The sequence below is a fragment of the Saccoglossus kowalevskii genome, chromosome 10 (genome assembly GCF_978046115.1).
Source record: "Saccoglossus kowalevskii chromosome 10, keSacKowa6.1, whole genome shotgun sequence".
NCBI lineage: Eukaryota > Metazoa > Hemichordata > Enteropneusta > Harrimaniidae > Saccoglossus > Saccoglossus kowalevskii.
In genome coordinates, this window is record NC_140650.1 from 9,884,268 (window position 1) to 9,897,839 (window position 13,572).

The window sequence follows — 13,572 nt, forward strand, 5'->3', positions numbered from 1 at the left end:
GGTTTTCAACAAGAAATGGAAAATACAACTTTTTACCAAAAATGACAAAAATATTCATCAAAATTAGAGAATCAAAGATATCACGAAATGAACAAATATGAGAGAGGTTCACATGTAGTACCGCTATATATATATATATAATATCCAAACAACCAGACTGTTTTCAACAAGTTGTCACTTTTTACAAGATAGGTGTACAGACATCTTACTTCTTTTCACCTGCCTAGGCGTCGGGGTGTTAGACTCACGCGGTCTCGACATGATTCTATAAAAAAAATGAACATTTATAATTAATTTGTCGGAGCTGTCTCTTATTTTGCGTGCAGGGCAAAGTTGTAATGTCCTCCAAAAATAGGCCTCAAAGAATGAGCGTAAACACCAAATTAAAAAGGGGCGCCTTGGGGGGGGGGGGGCCTTCGTATTTTTGGACAGCATACTAAAGACAGCAGAAATGTCAAAAAATAACATGAAAGGCGGTTATTTTTTTCGTAAACGGCTATTAAACGAACGGTAGTGATTTGGTAAATACTGCCATTTGCGTGAAATTACTATTTACATTTTGAAAATGCCATCGACAAAAAAACACAGTTATGAAAGTAGCCCTGCGTACATGGATGTGTAGGGATGATATTTACATTGGGCTTCTTACGCCACCCCAACACAGGCTGTGTATTGGGGCGCAGATAAGGTCCCGGTGAATAGGAGCGCCTCCACATTCACAGACCTGTACACAGAGCTATTATGAAAGTATTAAACTAGTTTCACATCGGTATGCGAAAGCTAGCTATATATTCTTCCAGAAATTATACGAAAAAAGATGATGAAAAGGTTTATCTTAACAGTAGCACCACATAAACGGACTTAATGCTCTCGTGACAAAACTCTGCTCGAGGCCGCCATTATACACGCAAAGTAGGAAGTAAACCGGAAGTGACGTCGTGACCCACATCACCTTACCCTGGCGTGACTGTATGATCGTTCTGTTCAACTGGTAAGCTTGGATTAATTACCGTTATTGTAATTACATTGTTACGCGATTTGTTCAACCTCATTGGTAATGTCTTAAGTATTGTTGTTGTAATTTGTATATACCAATTCGTTTTTTCATGGTAACTTTGAGTGGGCCACGACACAGGCGCATGGAACGTTTCCTGGATAATAAAAAATGACCTAAAGTGGGATCAGCATAGTTAGTCAGTCGCCGGTACATTCCCCTACTACTCATATACCTACCACTCATGTTATTATATGAGTAGTAGGGGAATTTACCGGCGACTGACTGACTATGCCGATCCCACTTTAGGTCATTTTTTTATTACCCATGAAACGTTCCGAGCGCCTGTGGGCCACGACCCCTTTGTCGAACAAACGACCCTGATTAAAGGGCATGTATTTTGTGACGCTACCAATTCGTGTGTAGGTATATACGTCTTCTGGAATTGTGTTACATGAGTTTTTTAATTAGTTCATAAATATTCTTTGATTTTTGCAATACATAACACATATACTCGGGCGATACAATTCGCCCATTGCTACTAACTATTGAATCAGTCTCTTGGACTGTGGACCATTGAACCATTATTAACCTATATATATACTCCCATGATATCTTGGACAGTATCTGCGCAGTACCGACCACGATGGACTCCTTCCACCCTGTCCCAGTTAAAGTAAATCCAGATCTACAAAAGGAAAGAGACGCTGCACTTTTTAATCCCGTAGAACTCACTTACTTGAAGGATGGTGGAAAAGACAAGACAGAAAGGCGAAGACGTTGTGGTGATTATAAATGACTTGTGTTTTTTTAGCCTCATAGCTAAATATGATTATAATAAATAGATTGCTCTGTGTTGGAGAAGATGGATTTCTGACTTGTATAATAATACATTATTTTAACTTGCATTTGTATTTAAAATGTAAAATCCATTTTTGACTCCCGTGTGCATTCGCACACAATGTGAGTCTTTGCAGTTAGTGTGTCTGTATGCATGTATGTGTGTGTGTGTGTCCGACTGCTCCACCGATATCTCAAGAACCATATATCTGTTTTTGATGAAACTTGGTGCATAGATGCTCAGATTTGATTAGGTTTTGGTAAAAATCCATGCATATTAATTAACTTAATTTGCACGATATATGTAATTAGTTAATTGTTAGCTGTTCTTTGACTGTTCCACTGATATCTCAATAACTACTCATTGGACTTTGATGAAAATTGGCACATATATGCGCTAAACTCATGCGCAGATTTGATAAGTTTTTAGTGAAATATGTGCATATTAATTATTCTAATTTGCATAATGATTAGTATATTTTCGGCTTTTCCACTGATATCTTAACTACTAATCATCACATTTCATTAAAACTTGGTACATATATGTCTTAGGACACTGCATAGACCTGAATTTTTAGGGTAATATCAGTACATATTAATTATCTAATTTGCATAATTAATTAATTTTCAGCTTTTGATATTTCAAGGAGTAATTATCTTCACATTTCAATGAAACTTGGTACATAGATACTCAAGGACTACCCAGAGGTTGATTGTTTTGGGGTAAATATGTGTGCATATTAATCCCCTAATTTGCATAATTTGTTAATTTTCATCTTTTTCACTCATATCTCAACTGCTAATCATCACATTTCAATGAAACTTGATATACAGATCCTGTAGGGTATGCAGAGACCTGATTAGTTTTTGGCAAATATTTGTGTTTATTAGTCACCTAATTTGCATAATTAGTTATTTTTTGCTATTCCATGACTGTTCCACTGATATATAAATAACCACTCATTGGATTTTGGTGAAACTTAGTACTTAGATGCTCTGAACTAATGTGCAGATTTGATAGTTTTTGGTAAAAATCCATGCATATTAATTACCTAATTTACAAAATGATTAGTCAATTTTTGGCTTTTTCACTGATATCTAAAATACTGATCATATTTCAATAAGACTTGGTACATAAATGCTCTAGGGCAATAGACAATTTTGGGTTAAAATATATTCATATTATTATTCATAATTTTTTGGTTCTAAACATATTTCAATGAAACTTGGTACATGGATGGTCTGTTACATTGCATCCTACATCTGTTCTTATTAATTACCTGATTTGCATAATTAGTTTTCAACTTTTCCATCAATATCTCAAGTACAAGTAATTTTGAATTTTTCTCCAATACTCTCAGCACACAGAAGTTCTTTCTAAGCTTTCTTTGATATTCAATGTCATGTGACTGAGTCTCAACCAATCGCAACATCATAAAATATATGATAATGGTCACTTAAGTAAACATATCGGCCAAGTCAGGTAATTTTACATGTTGCCTCATTGAAGATTATAAATAAATATGGATATATTTTGAAGAATCTAATCCATTTTTTTACATCTTGGACGTACTGAGGCGGGTTACTGATACATTTGAACGTTTTTATGTTGTCATCTTGTTCTTTTAAAGTTGCGAAGTTAAATTTTAGTGCAAAATAAAGTATGGCATCTGTATATCTATCAATGATTCACAATTGTTTAATACACGACTGAATAGAGATCCAATAACAAACTGAACCTTTTTGTATTTCTGTCTTGTGTATTTATGCATTTGTTCAATTTTGCAATTGTCCAAGTGTGTTATCATTCATTTCATTGTGTCTGCTATTGGTAAATAATTTCTCTGGAAATTCTAAATCATATTTTCTTATATGTTATTGTTTTGTTCAGTTGTGGACCAACCAGAGTACTCTTCTCGTTTCAGTGTCAATGCTTATTTGAATATAAAATGTAATCAGCGTCCAAACTGTGTTGGTGTATCATGAAACAGTTATAAATACCAGCATTGTTCTGCGATATATACTGACAGAGACAATGTCGTTGACAATGACTTGCTATTTACAGAATTGTTGGCCATCAATGACCCTGATCTTCAACATAAGGACATATCTTTCATGGCACGGAATGAAAGATACAGTAATGCTGTCAGAAAAGCAGTTATTATAGCAAGAAAAATAAAAGAGCATAGACTGACTAATATGGAAGAAAAACAATTGTACATATCGTAAGTACGTTGTCAGTTGTATGCATTGGTACAGAGTGCAAATGTAATATCATGTAATGTTACAATTATGACTGGTACATGTTTATACATTATATATGCATGTTTATAAATAACCAAATATACATTATTTCAGTGTATTATTTATTACAGTGCTGCTACACAATATGATACCTATGGATTCGGTTTACATTATGGAATGTTTCTACCAGCTTTAAGTGCCCAATGTGACGAGGAACAGAGAAACTACTGGCTCCCGTTAGCAGAGAATTTGAAAATACTTGGAACGTATGCACAGACAGAATTAGGACACGGTAATATATGTGTGACGTGTATACATACACACCTGTTTTACTTCGCGCTCGTGTTTTGAAAACCATATATAAAAGGCGTGTAATTTTACAACATCTACTATGGCAACATGTTTTGTTTCTGTTTATGCATGTAGTTTAAATTCATTTTATGATCACCATCGTAAGAAAAAGTTTCCAGAAAAAAAGCGAGCGAGTGTTGCGCGATGGATAAGCATGGCAGCTTACTCGCTGACAATAATTTTTACAATTTTGTCAATTGATATGTATTACAAAACTCTAATTTCCAGCAAAATGAAATCTATGGTAATGATATACAGTTGCATTGTTTGCAAATGCTGAGCAAGTTAAGCTGAAATAATAGATATTAGTAATGGGATTTAATTAAAATTCATGAATGTAATTAACCAATACTATTATCACACTGCAACATAATGATGCAAGTTATTCACAATTCATTGCAACACGAGTAATTTATAATACATTGTATCAGTCACTTATTAGTTATTAATAATACATTGCATCAGTCACTTATTAGTTATTTATAATACATTGCATCAGTCACTTATTAGTTATTTATAATACATTGCATCAGTTACTTATTAGTTATTTATAATACATTGCATCAGTTACTTATTAGTTATTTATAATACATTGCATCAGTTACTTATTAGCTATTTATAATACATTGCATCAGTCACTTATTAGTTATTTATAATACATTGTATCAGTCACTTATTAGTTATTAATAATACATTGCATCACTCACTCATTAGTTATTTATAATACATTGCATCAGTCACTTATTAGTTATTTATAATACATTGCATCAGTTGCTTATTAGTTATTTATAATACATTGCATCAGTTACTTATTAGTTATTCATAATACATTGCATCAGTTACTTATTAGTTATTTATAATACATTGCATCAGTTACTTATTAGTTATTTATAATACATTGCATTATTCACTTATTAGTTATTTATAATACATTGCATCAGTTACTTATTAGTTATTTATAATACATTGCATCAGTTACTTATTACTTATTTATAATACATTGCATCAGTCACTTATTACTTATTTATAATACATTGCATTAGTCACTTATTAGTTATTTATAATACATTGCATCAGTTACTTATTAGTTTATAATACATTGCATCAGTTACTTATTACTTATTTATAATACATTGCATCAGTCACTTATTACTTATTTATAATACATTGCATTAGTCACTTATTAGTTATTTATAATACATTGCATCAGTTACTTATTAGTTTATAATACATTGCATCAGTTACTTATTATTTATTTATAATACATTGCATCAGTCACTTATTAGTTATTTATAATGCATTGCATCAGTCACTTATTATTTATAATGCATTGCATCAGTTACTTATTAGTTATTTATAATGCATTGCATCAGTTACTTATTAGTTGTTTATAATACATTGCATCAGTCACTTATTACTTATTTATAATACATTGCATCAGTCACTTATTATTTATAATGCATTGCATCAGTTACTTATTAGTTATTTATAATACATTGCATCAGTCACTTATTAGTTATTTATAATACATTGCATCAGTTTCTTATTAGTTATTTATAATACATTGCATCAGTCACTTATTAGTTATTTATAATACATTGCATCAGTCACTTATTAGTTATTTATAATACATTGCATCAGTCACTTATTAGTTATTTATAATACATTGCATCAGTCACTTATTAGCTATTTATAATACATTGCATCAGTCACTTATTATTTATAATACATTGCGTCAGTCACTTATTAGTTATTTATAATACATTGCATCAGTTACTTATTAGTTATTTATAATACATTGCATCAGTCACTTATTAGTTATTTATAATACATTGCATCAGTTACGTATTAGTTATTTATAATACATTGCATCAGTCACTTATTAGTTATTTATAATACATTGCATCAGTTACGTATTAGTTATTTATAATACATTGCATCAGTCACTTATTAGTTATTTATAATACATTGCATCAGTCACTTATTAGTTATTTATAATACATTGCATCAGTTACTTATTAGCTATTTATAATACATTGCATCAGTCACTTATTATTTATTTATAATACATTGCATCAGTCACTTATTAGTTATTTATAATACATTGCATCAGTTACTTATTAGTTAATTATAATACATTGCATCAGTCACTTATTAGTTATTTATAATACATTGCATCAGTTACGTATTAGTTATTTATAATACATTGCATCAGTCACTTATTAGTTATTTATAATACATTGCATCAGTCACTTATTAGTTATTTATAATACATTGCATCAGTTACTTATTAGTTAGTTATAATACATTGCATCAGTCACTTATTAGTTATTTATAATACATTGCATCAGTTACGTATTAGTTATTTATAATACATTGCATCAGTCACTTATTAGTTATTTATAATACATTGCATCAGTTACGTATTAGTTATTTATAATACATTGCATCAGTCACTTATTAGTTATTTATAATACATTGCATCAGTCACTTATTAGTTATTTATAATACATTGCATCAGTTACTTATTAGCTATTTATAATACATTGCATCAGTCACTTATTATTTATTTATAATACATTGCATCAGTCACTTATTAGTTATTTATAATACATTGCATCAGTTACTTATTAGTTATTTATAATACATTGCATCAGTCACTTATTAGTTATTTATAATACATTGCATCAGTTACGTATTAGTTATTTATAATACATTGCATCAGTCACTTATTATTTATTTATAATACATTGCATCAGTCACTTATTAGTTATTTATAATACATTACATCAGTCACTTATTAGTTATAATACATTGCATCAGTCACTTATTAGTTATTTATAATACATTGCATCAGTTACTTATTAGTTATTTATAATACATTGCATCAGTCACTTATTAGTTATTTATAATACATTGCATCAGTCACTTATTAGTTATTTATAATACATTACATCAGTTACTTATTAGTTATTTATAATACATTGCATCAGTTACTTATTAGTTATTTATAATACATTGCATCAGTTACTTATTAGTTATTTATAATACATTGCATCAGTCACTTATTAGTTATTTATAATGCATTGCATCAGTTACTTATTAGTTATTTATAATACATTGCATCAGTCACTTATTAGTTATTTATAATACATTGCATCAGTCACTTATTAGTTATTTATAATACATTGCATCAGTCACTTATTAGTTATTTATAATGCATTGCATCAGTCACTTATTAGCTATTTATAATACATTGCATCAGTCACTTTGCATCAGTCACTTATTAGTTATTTATAATACATTGCATCAGTTACTTATTAGTTATTTATAATACATTGCATCAGTTACTTATTAGTTATTTATAATACATTGCATCAGTCACTTATTAGTTATTTATAATAAATTGCATCAGTCACTTATTATTTATTTATAATACATTGCATCAGTCACTTATTAGTTATTTATAATACATTGCATTAGTCACTTATTAGTTATTTATAATACATTGCATCAGTTACTTACTAGTTATTTATAATACATTGCATCAGTCACTTATTAGCTATTTATAATACATTGCATCAGTCACTTATTAGTTATTTATAATAAATTGCATCAGTCACTTATTAGTTATTTATAATACCTTGCATCAGTTACTTATTAGTTATTTATAATACATTGCATCAGTTACTATTACATGTAGTTATTTATAATACATTGCATCAGTTACTTATTAGTTTTTTATAATACATTGCATCAGTTACGTATTAGTTATTTATAATACATTGCATCAGTTACTTATTAGTTATTTATAATACATTGCATCAGTTACTTATTAGTTATTTATAATACATTGCATCAGTCACTTATTAGTTATTTATAATAAATTGCATCAGTCACTTATTATTTATTTATAATACATTGCATCAGTCACTTATTAGTTATTTATAATACATTGCATCAGTCACTTATTAGTTATTTATAATACATTGCATCAGTCACTTATTAGCTATTTATAATACATTGCATCAGTCACTTATTATTTATAATACATTGCGTCAGTCACTTATTAGTTATTTATAATACATTGCATCAGTTACTTATTAGTTATTTATAATACATTGCATCAGTCACTTATTAGTTATTTATAATACATTGCATCAGTTACGTATTAGTTATTTATAATACATTGCATCAGTCACTTATTAGTTATTTATAATACATTGCATCAGTTACGTATTAGTTATTTATAATACATTGCATCAGTCACTTATTAGTTATTTATAATACATTGCATCAGTCACTTATTAGTTATTTATAATACATTGCATCAGTTACTTATTAGCTATTTATAATACATTGCATCAGTCACTTATTATTTATTTATAATACATTGCATCAGTCACTTATTAGTTATTTATAATACATTGCATCAGTTACTTATTAGTTAATTATAATACATTGCATCAGTCACTTATTAGTTATTTATAATACATTGCATCAGTTACGTATTAGTTATTTATAATACATTGCATCAGTCACTTATTAGTTATTTATAATACATTGCATCAGTCACTTATTAGTTATTTATAATACATTGCATCAGTTACTTATTAGTTAGTTATAATACATTGCATCAGTCACTTATTAGTTATTTATAATACATTGCATCAGTTACGTATTAGTTATTTATAATACATTGCATCAGTCACTTATTAGTTATTTATAATACATTGCATCAGTTACGTATTAGTTATTTATAATACATTGCATCAGTCACTTATTAGTTATTTATAATACATTGCATCAGTCACTTATTAGTTATTTATAATACATTGCATCAGTTACTTATTAGCTATTTATAATACATTGCATCAGTCACTTATTATTTATTTATAATACATTGCATCAGTCACTTATTAGTTATTTATAATACATTGCATCAGTTACTTATTAGTTATTTATAATACATTGCATCAGTCACTTATTAGTTATTTATAATACATTGCATCAGTTACGTATTAGTTATTTATAATACATTGCATCAGTCACTTATTATTTATTTATAATACATTGCATCAGTCACTTATTAGTTATTTATAATACATTACATCAGTCACTTATTAGTTATAATACATTGCATCAGTCACTTATTAGTTATTTATAATACATTGCATCAGTTACTTATTAGTTATTTATAATACATTGCATCAGTCACTTATTAGTTATTTATAATACATTGCATCAGTCACTTATTAGTTATTTATAATACATTACATCAGTTACTTATTAGTTATTTATAATACATTGCATCAGTTACTTATTAGTTATTTATAATACATTGCATCAGTTACTTATTAGTTATTTATAATACATTGCATCAGTCACTTATTAGTTATTTATAATGCATTGCATCAGTTACTTATTAGTTATTTATAATACATTGCATCAGTCACTTATTAGTTATTTATAATACATTGCATCAGTCACTTATTAGTTATTTATAATACATTGCATCAGTCACTTATTAGTTATTTATAATGCATTGCATCAGTCACTTATTAGCTATTTATAATACATTGCATCAGTCACTTTGCATCAGTCACTTATTAGTTATTTATAATACATTGCATCAGTTACTTATTAGTTATTTATAATACATTGCATCAGTTACTTATTAGTTATTTATAATACATTGCATCAGTCACTTATTAGTTATTTATAATAAATTGCATCAGTCACTTATTATTTATTTATAATACATTGCATCAGTCACTTATTAGTTATTTATAATACATTGCATTAGTCACTTATTAGTTATTTATAATACATTGCATCAGTTACTTACTAGTTATTTATAATACATTGCATCAGTCACTTATTAGCTATTTATAATACATTGCATCAGTCACTTATTAGTTATTTATAATAAATTGCATCAGTCACTTATTAGTTATTTATAATACCTTGCATCAGTTACTTATTAGTTATTTATAATACATTGCATCAGTTACTATTACATGTAGTTATTTATAATACATTGCATCAGTTACTTATTAGTTTTTTATAATACATTGCATCAGTTACGTATTAGTTATTTATAATACATTGCATCAGTTACTTATTAGTTATTTATAATACATTGCATCAGTTACTTATTAGTTATTTATAATACATTGCATCAGTCACTTATTAGTTATTTATAATAAATTGCATCAGTCACTTATTATTTATTTATAATACATTGCATCAGTCACTTATTAGTTATTTATAATACATTGCATCAGTTACTTATTAGTTATTTATAATACATTGCATCAGTTACTTATTAGTTATTTATAATAAAATGCATCAGTCACTTATTAGTTATTTATAATAAATTGCATCAGTCACTTATTATTTATTTATAATACATTGCATCAGTCACTTGTTAGTTATTTATAATACATTGCATCAGTCACTTATTAGCTATTTATAATACATTGCATCAGTCACTTATTAGTTATTTATAATACATTGCATCAGTTACGTATTAGTTATTTATAATACATTGCATCAGTCACTTATTAGTTATTTATAATACATTGCATCAGTTACGTATTAGTTATTTATAATACATTGCATCAGTCACTTATTAGTTATTTATAATACATTGCATCAGTCACTTATTAGTTATTTATAATACATTGCATCAGTTACTTATTAGCTATTTATAATACATTGCATCAGTCACTTATTATTTATTTATAATACATTGCACCAGTCACTTATTAGTTATTAGTCCCCGTTCGGACGCAGTCCGAAAACGGGGACTTATGTTTTGCCCTGTGTGCGTCCGTGCGTCCGTGATCACCTGTATCTTGAACATGCATGGACCGATTAAGTTCAAACTTCACTCATACATCACACCTTATATGGGACATATGCACATGCATTTTTTTCATGATCCGATTAACGATAGCCGAATAGCGGCCATTTTAAGGCCGAAAATGCATCAAAATCGCACATTTTCACCATTCCGGACCCGGATCTCAGTTATGCATGGACGGATTTTGTTCAAATTTGGTACATACATTAAACATAATAGGACCTTGATGCACGTCATTTTTTTGTGTGGATCGGGTTCGAAATGGCCGACTGGCGGCCATTTTGTTTTAAAGAATTCAGTTCTGGATCCGTATCCGAGACATGTCTGGATTGATCAAGTTCAAACTTCACACACACAAGGTACATCATGTCACAAATATGTATGTGCATTTGTTTCATGATCTCATTAACGATAGCCGAATAGCGGCCATTTTAAGGCCGAAAATGCATCAAAATCGCACATTTTCATCATTCCGGACCCGGATCTCAGTTATGCATGGACGGATTTTGTTCAAATTTGGTACATACATTAAACATAATAGGACCTTGATGCACGTCATTTTTTTTTTTGGATCGGGTTCGAAATGGCCGACTGGCGGCCATTTTGTTTTAAAGAATTCAGTTCTGGATCCGTATCTGAGACATGCTTGGATTGATCGAGTTCAAACTTCACACACACAAGGTACATCATGTCACAAATATGTATGTGCATTTGTTTCATGATCTCATTAACGATAGCCAAATGGCGGTCGCTTTAAGGCCGAAAATGCATTGAAATCGCACATTTTCACCATTCCGGACCCGGATCTCAGTTATGCATGGACGGATTTCATTCAAATTTGGTACATACATTAAACATAATAGGACCTTGATGCACGTCATTTTTTTTTTCGGATCAAGTTCGAAATAGCCGACTGGCGGCCATTTTGTTTTAAAGAATTCAGTTCTGGATCCGTATCCGAGACATGTCTGGATTGATCAAGTTCAAACTTCACACACACAAGGTACATCATGTCACAAATATGTATGTGCATTTGTTTCATGATCTCATTAACGATAGCCAAATGGGGGCCGCTTTAAGGCCGAAAATGCATTGAAATCGCACATTTTCACCATTCCGGACCCGTATCTCAGTTATGCATGGATGGATTTTGTTCAAATTTGGTACATACATTAAACATAATAGGACCTTGATGCACGTCTTTTTTTTTTTCGGATCAAATTCGAAATGGCCGACTGGCGGCCATTTTGTTAAAGAATTCAGTTCTGGATCCGTATCCAAGACATGTCTGGATTGATCAAGTTCAAACTTCACACACACATGGTACATCATGTCACAAATAGATATGTGCATTTGTTTCATGATCTGCTTAACAATAGCGGAATGATGGCCATTTTAAGGCCGAAAATGCATCAAAATCACATATTTTCACAATTCCAGAACCGGATCTCAGTCATGCATGGATGGATTTTGTTCAGATTTAGCACAATGTGTTGTACATATGCAGGTGCATTTCGGTCATGATCTGCTTTGAATGTATATGTCACTCAAATATGAACGGAACGGGGACGTGTTATTGACAATGACTTGTTTATAATACATTGCATCAGTTACTTATTAGTTATTTATAATACATTGCATCAGTCACTTATTAGTTATTTATAATACATTGCATCAGTTACGTATTAGTTATTTATAATACATTGCATCAGTCACTTATTATTTATTTATAATACATTGCATCAGTCACTTATTAGTTAATTATAATACATTACATCAGTCACTTATTAGTTATTTATAATACATTGCATCAGTCACTTATTAGTTATTTATAATACATTGCATCAGTTACTTATTAGTTATTTATAATACATTGCATCAGTCACTTATTAGTTATTTATAATACATTGCATCAGTCACTTATTAGTTATTTATAATACATTGCATCAGTTACTTATTAGTTATTTATAATACATTGCATCAGTTACTTATTAGTTATTTATAATACATTGCATCAGTCACTTATTAGTTATTTATAATGCATTGCATCAGTTACTTATTAGTTATTTATAATACATTGCATCAGTCACTTATTAGTTATTTATAATACATTGCATCAGTCACTTATTAGTTATTTATAATACATTGCATCAGTCACTTATTAGTTATTTATAATGCATTGCATCAGTCACTTATTAGCTATTTATAATACATTGCATCAGTCACTTATTAGTTATTTATAATGCATTGCATCAGTCACTTATTAGTTATTTAT

General features: G+C 29.2%; 1 protein-coding gene across 2 annotated transcripts in view; it reads left to right on the plus strand.

The window, feature by feature from the left end:
* Positions 1-908: 908 nt before the first annotated feature.
* The window catches only part of LOC100367747 (peroxisomal acyl-coenzyme A oxidase 1-like), a 45,972-nt gene continuing 33,308 nt past the window's right edge, over positions 909-13,572 (plus strand). For both annotated transcript variants that reach the window (XM_006823746.3, XM_085504223.1), the window contains exons 1-4: positions 909-991; positions 1,619-1,779; positions 3,900-4,059; positions 4,210-4,370. In XM_006823746.3, coding sequence (XP_006823809.3) covers positions 972-991; positions 1,619-1,779; positions 3,900-4,059; positions 4,210-4,370 — 502 coding nt within the window. In that variant the 5' untranslated portion in view covers positions 909-971. The remainder of the gene's footprint in view (positions 992-1,618; positions 1,780-3,899; positions 4,060-4,209; positions 4,371-13,572) is intronic.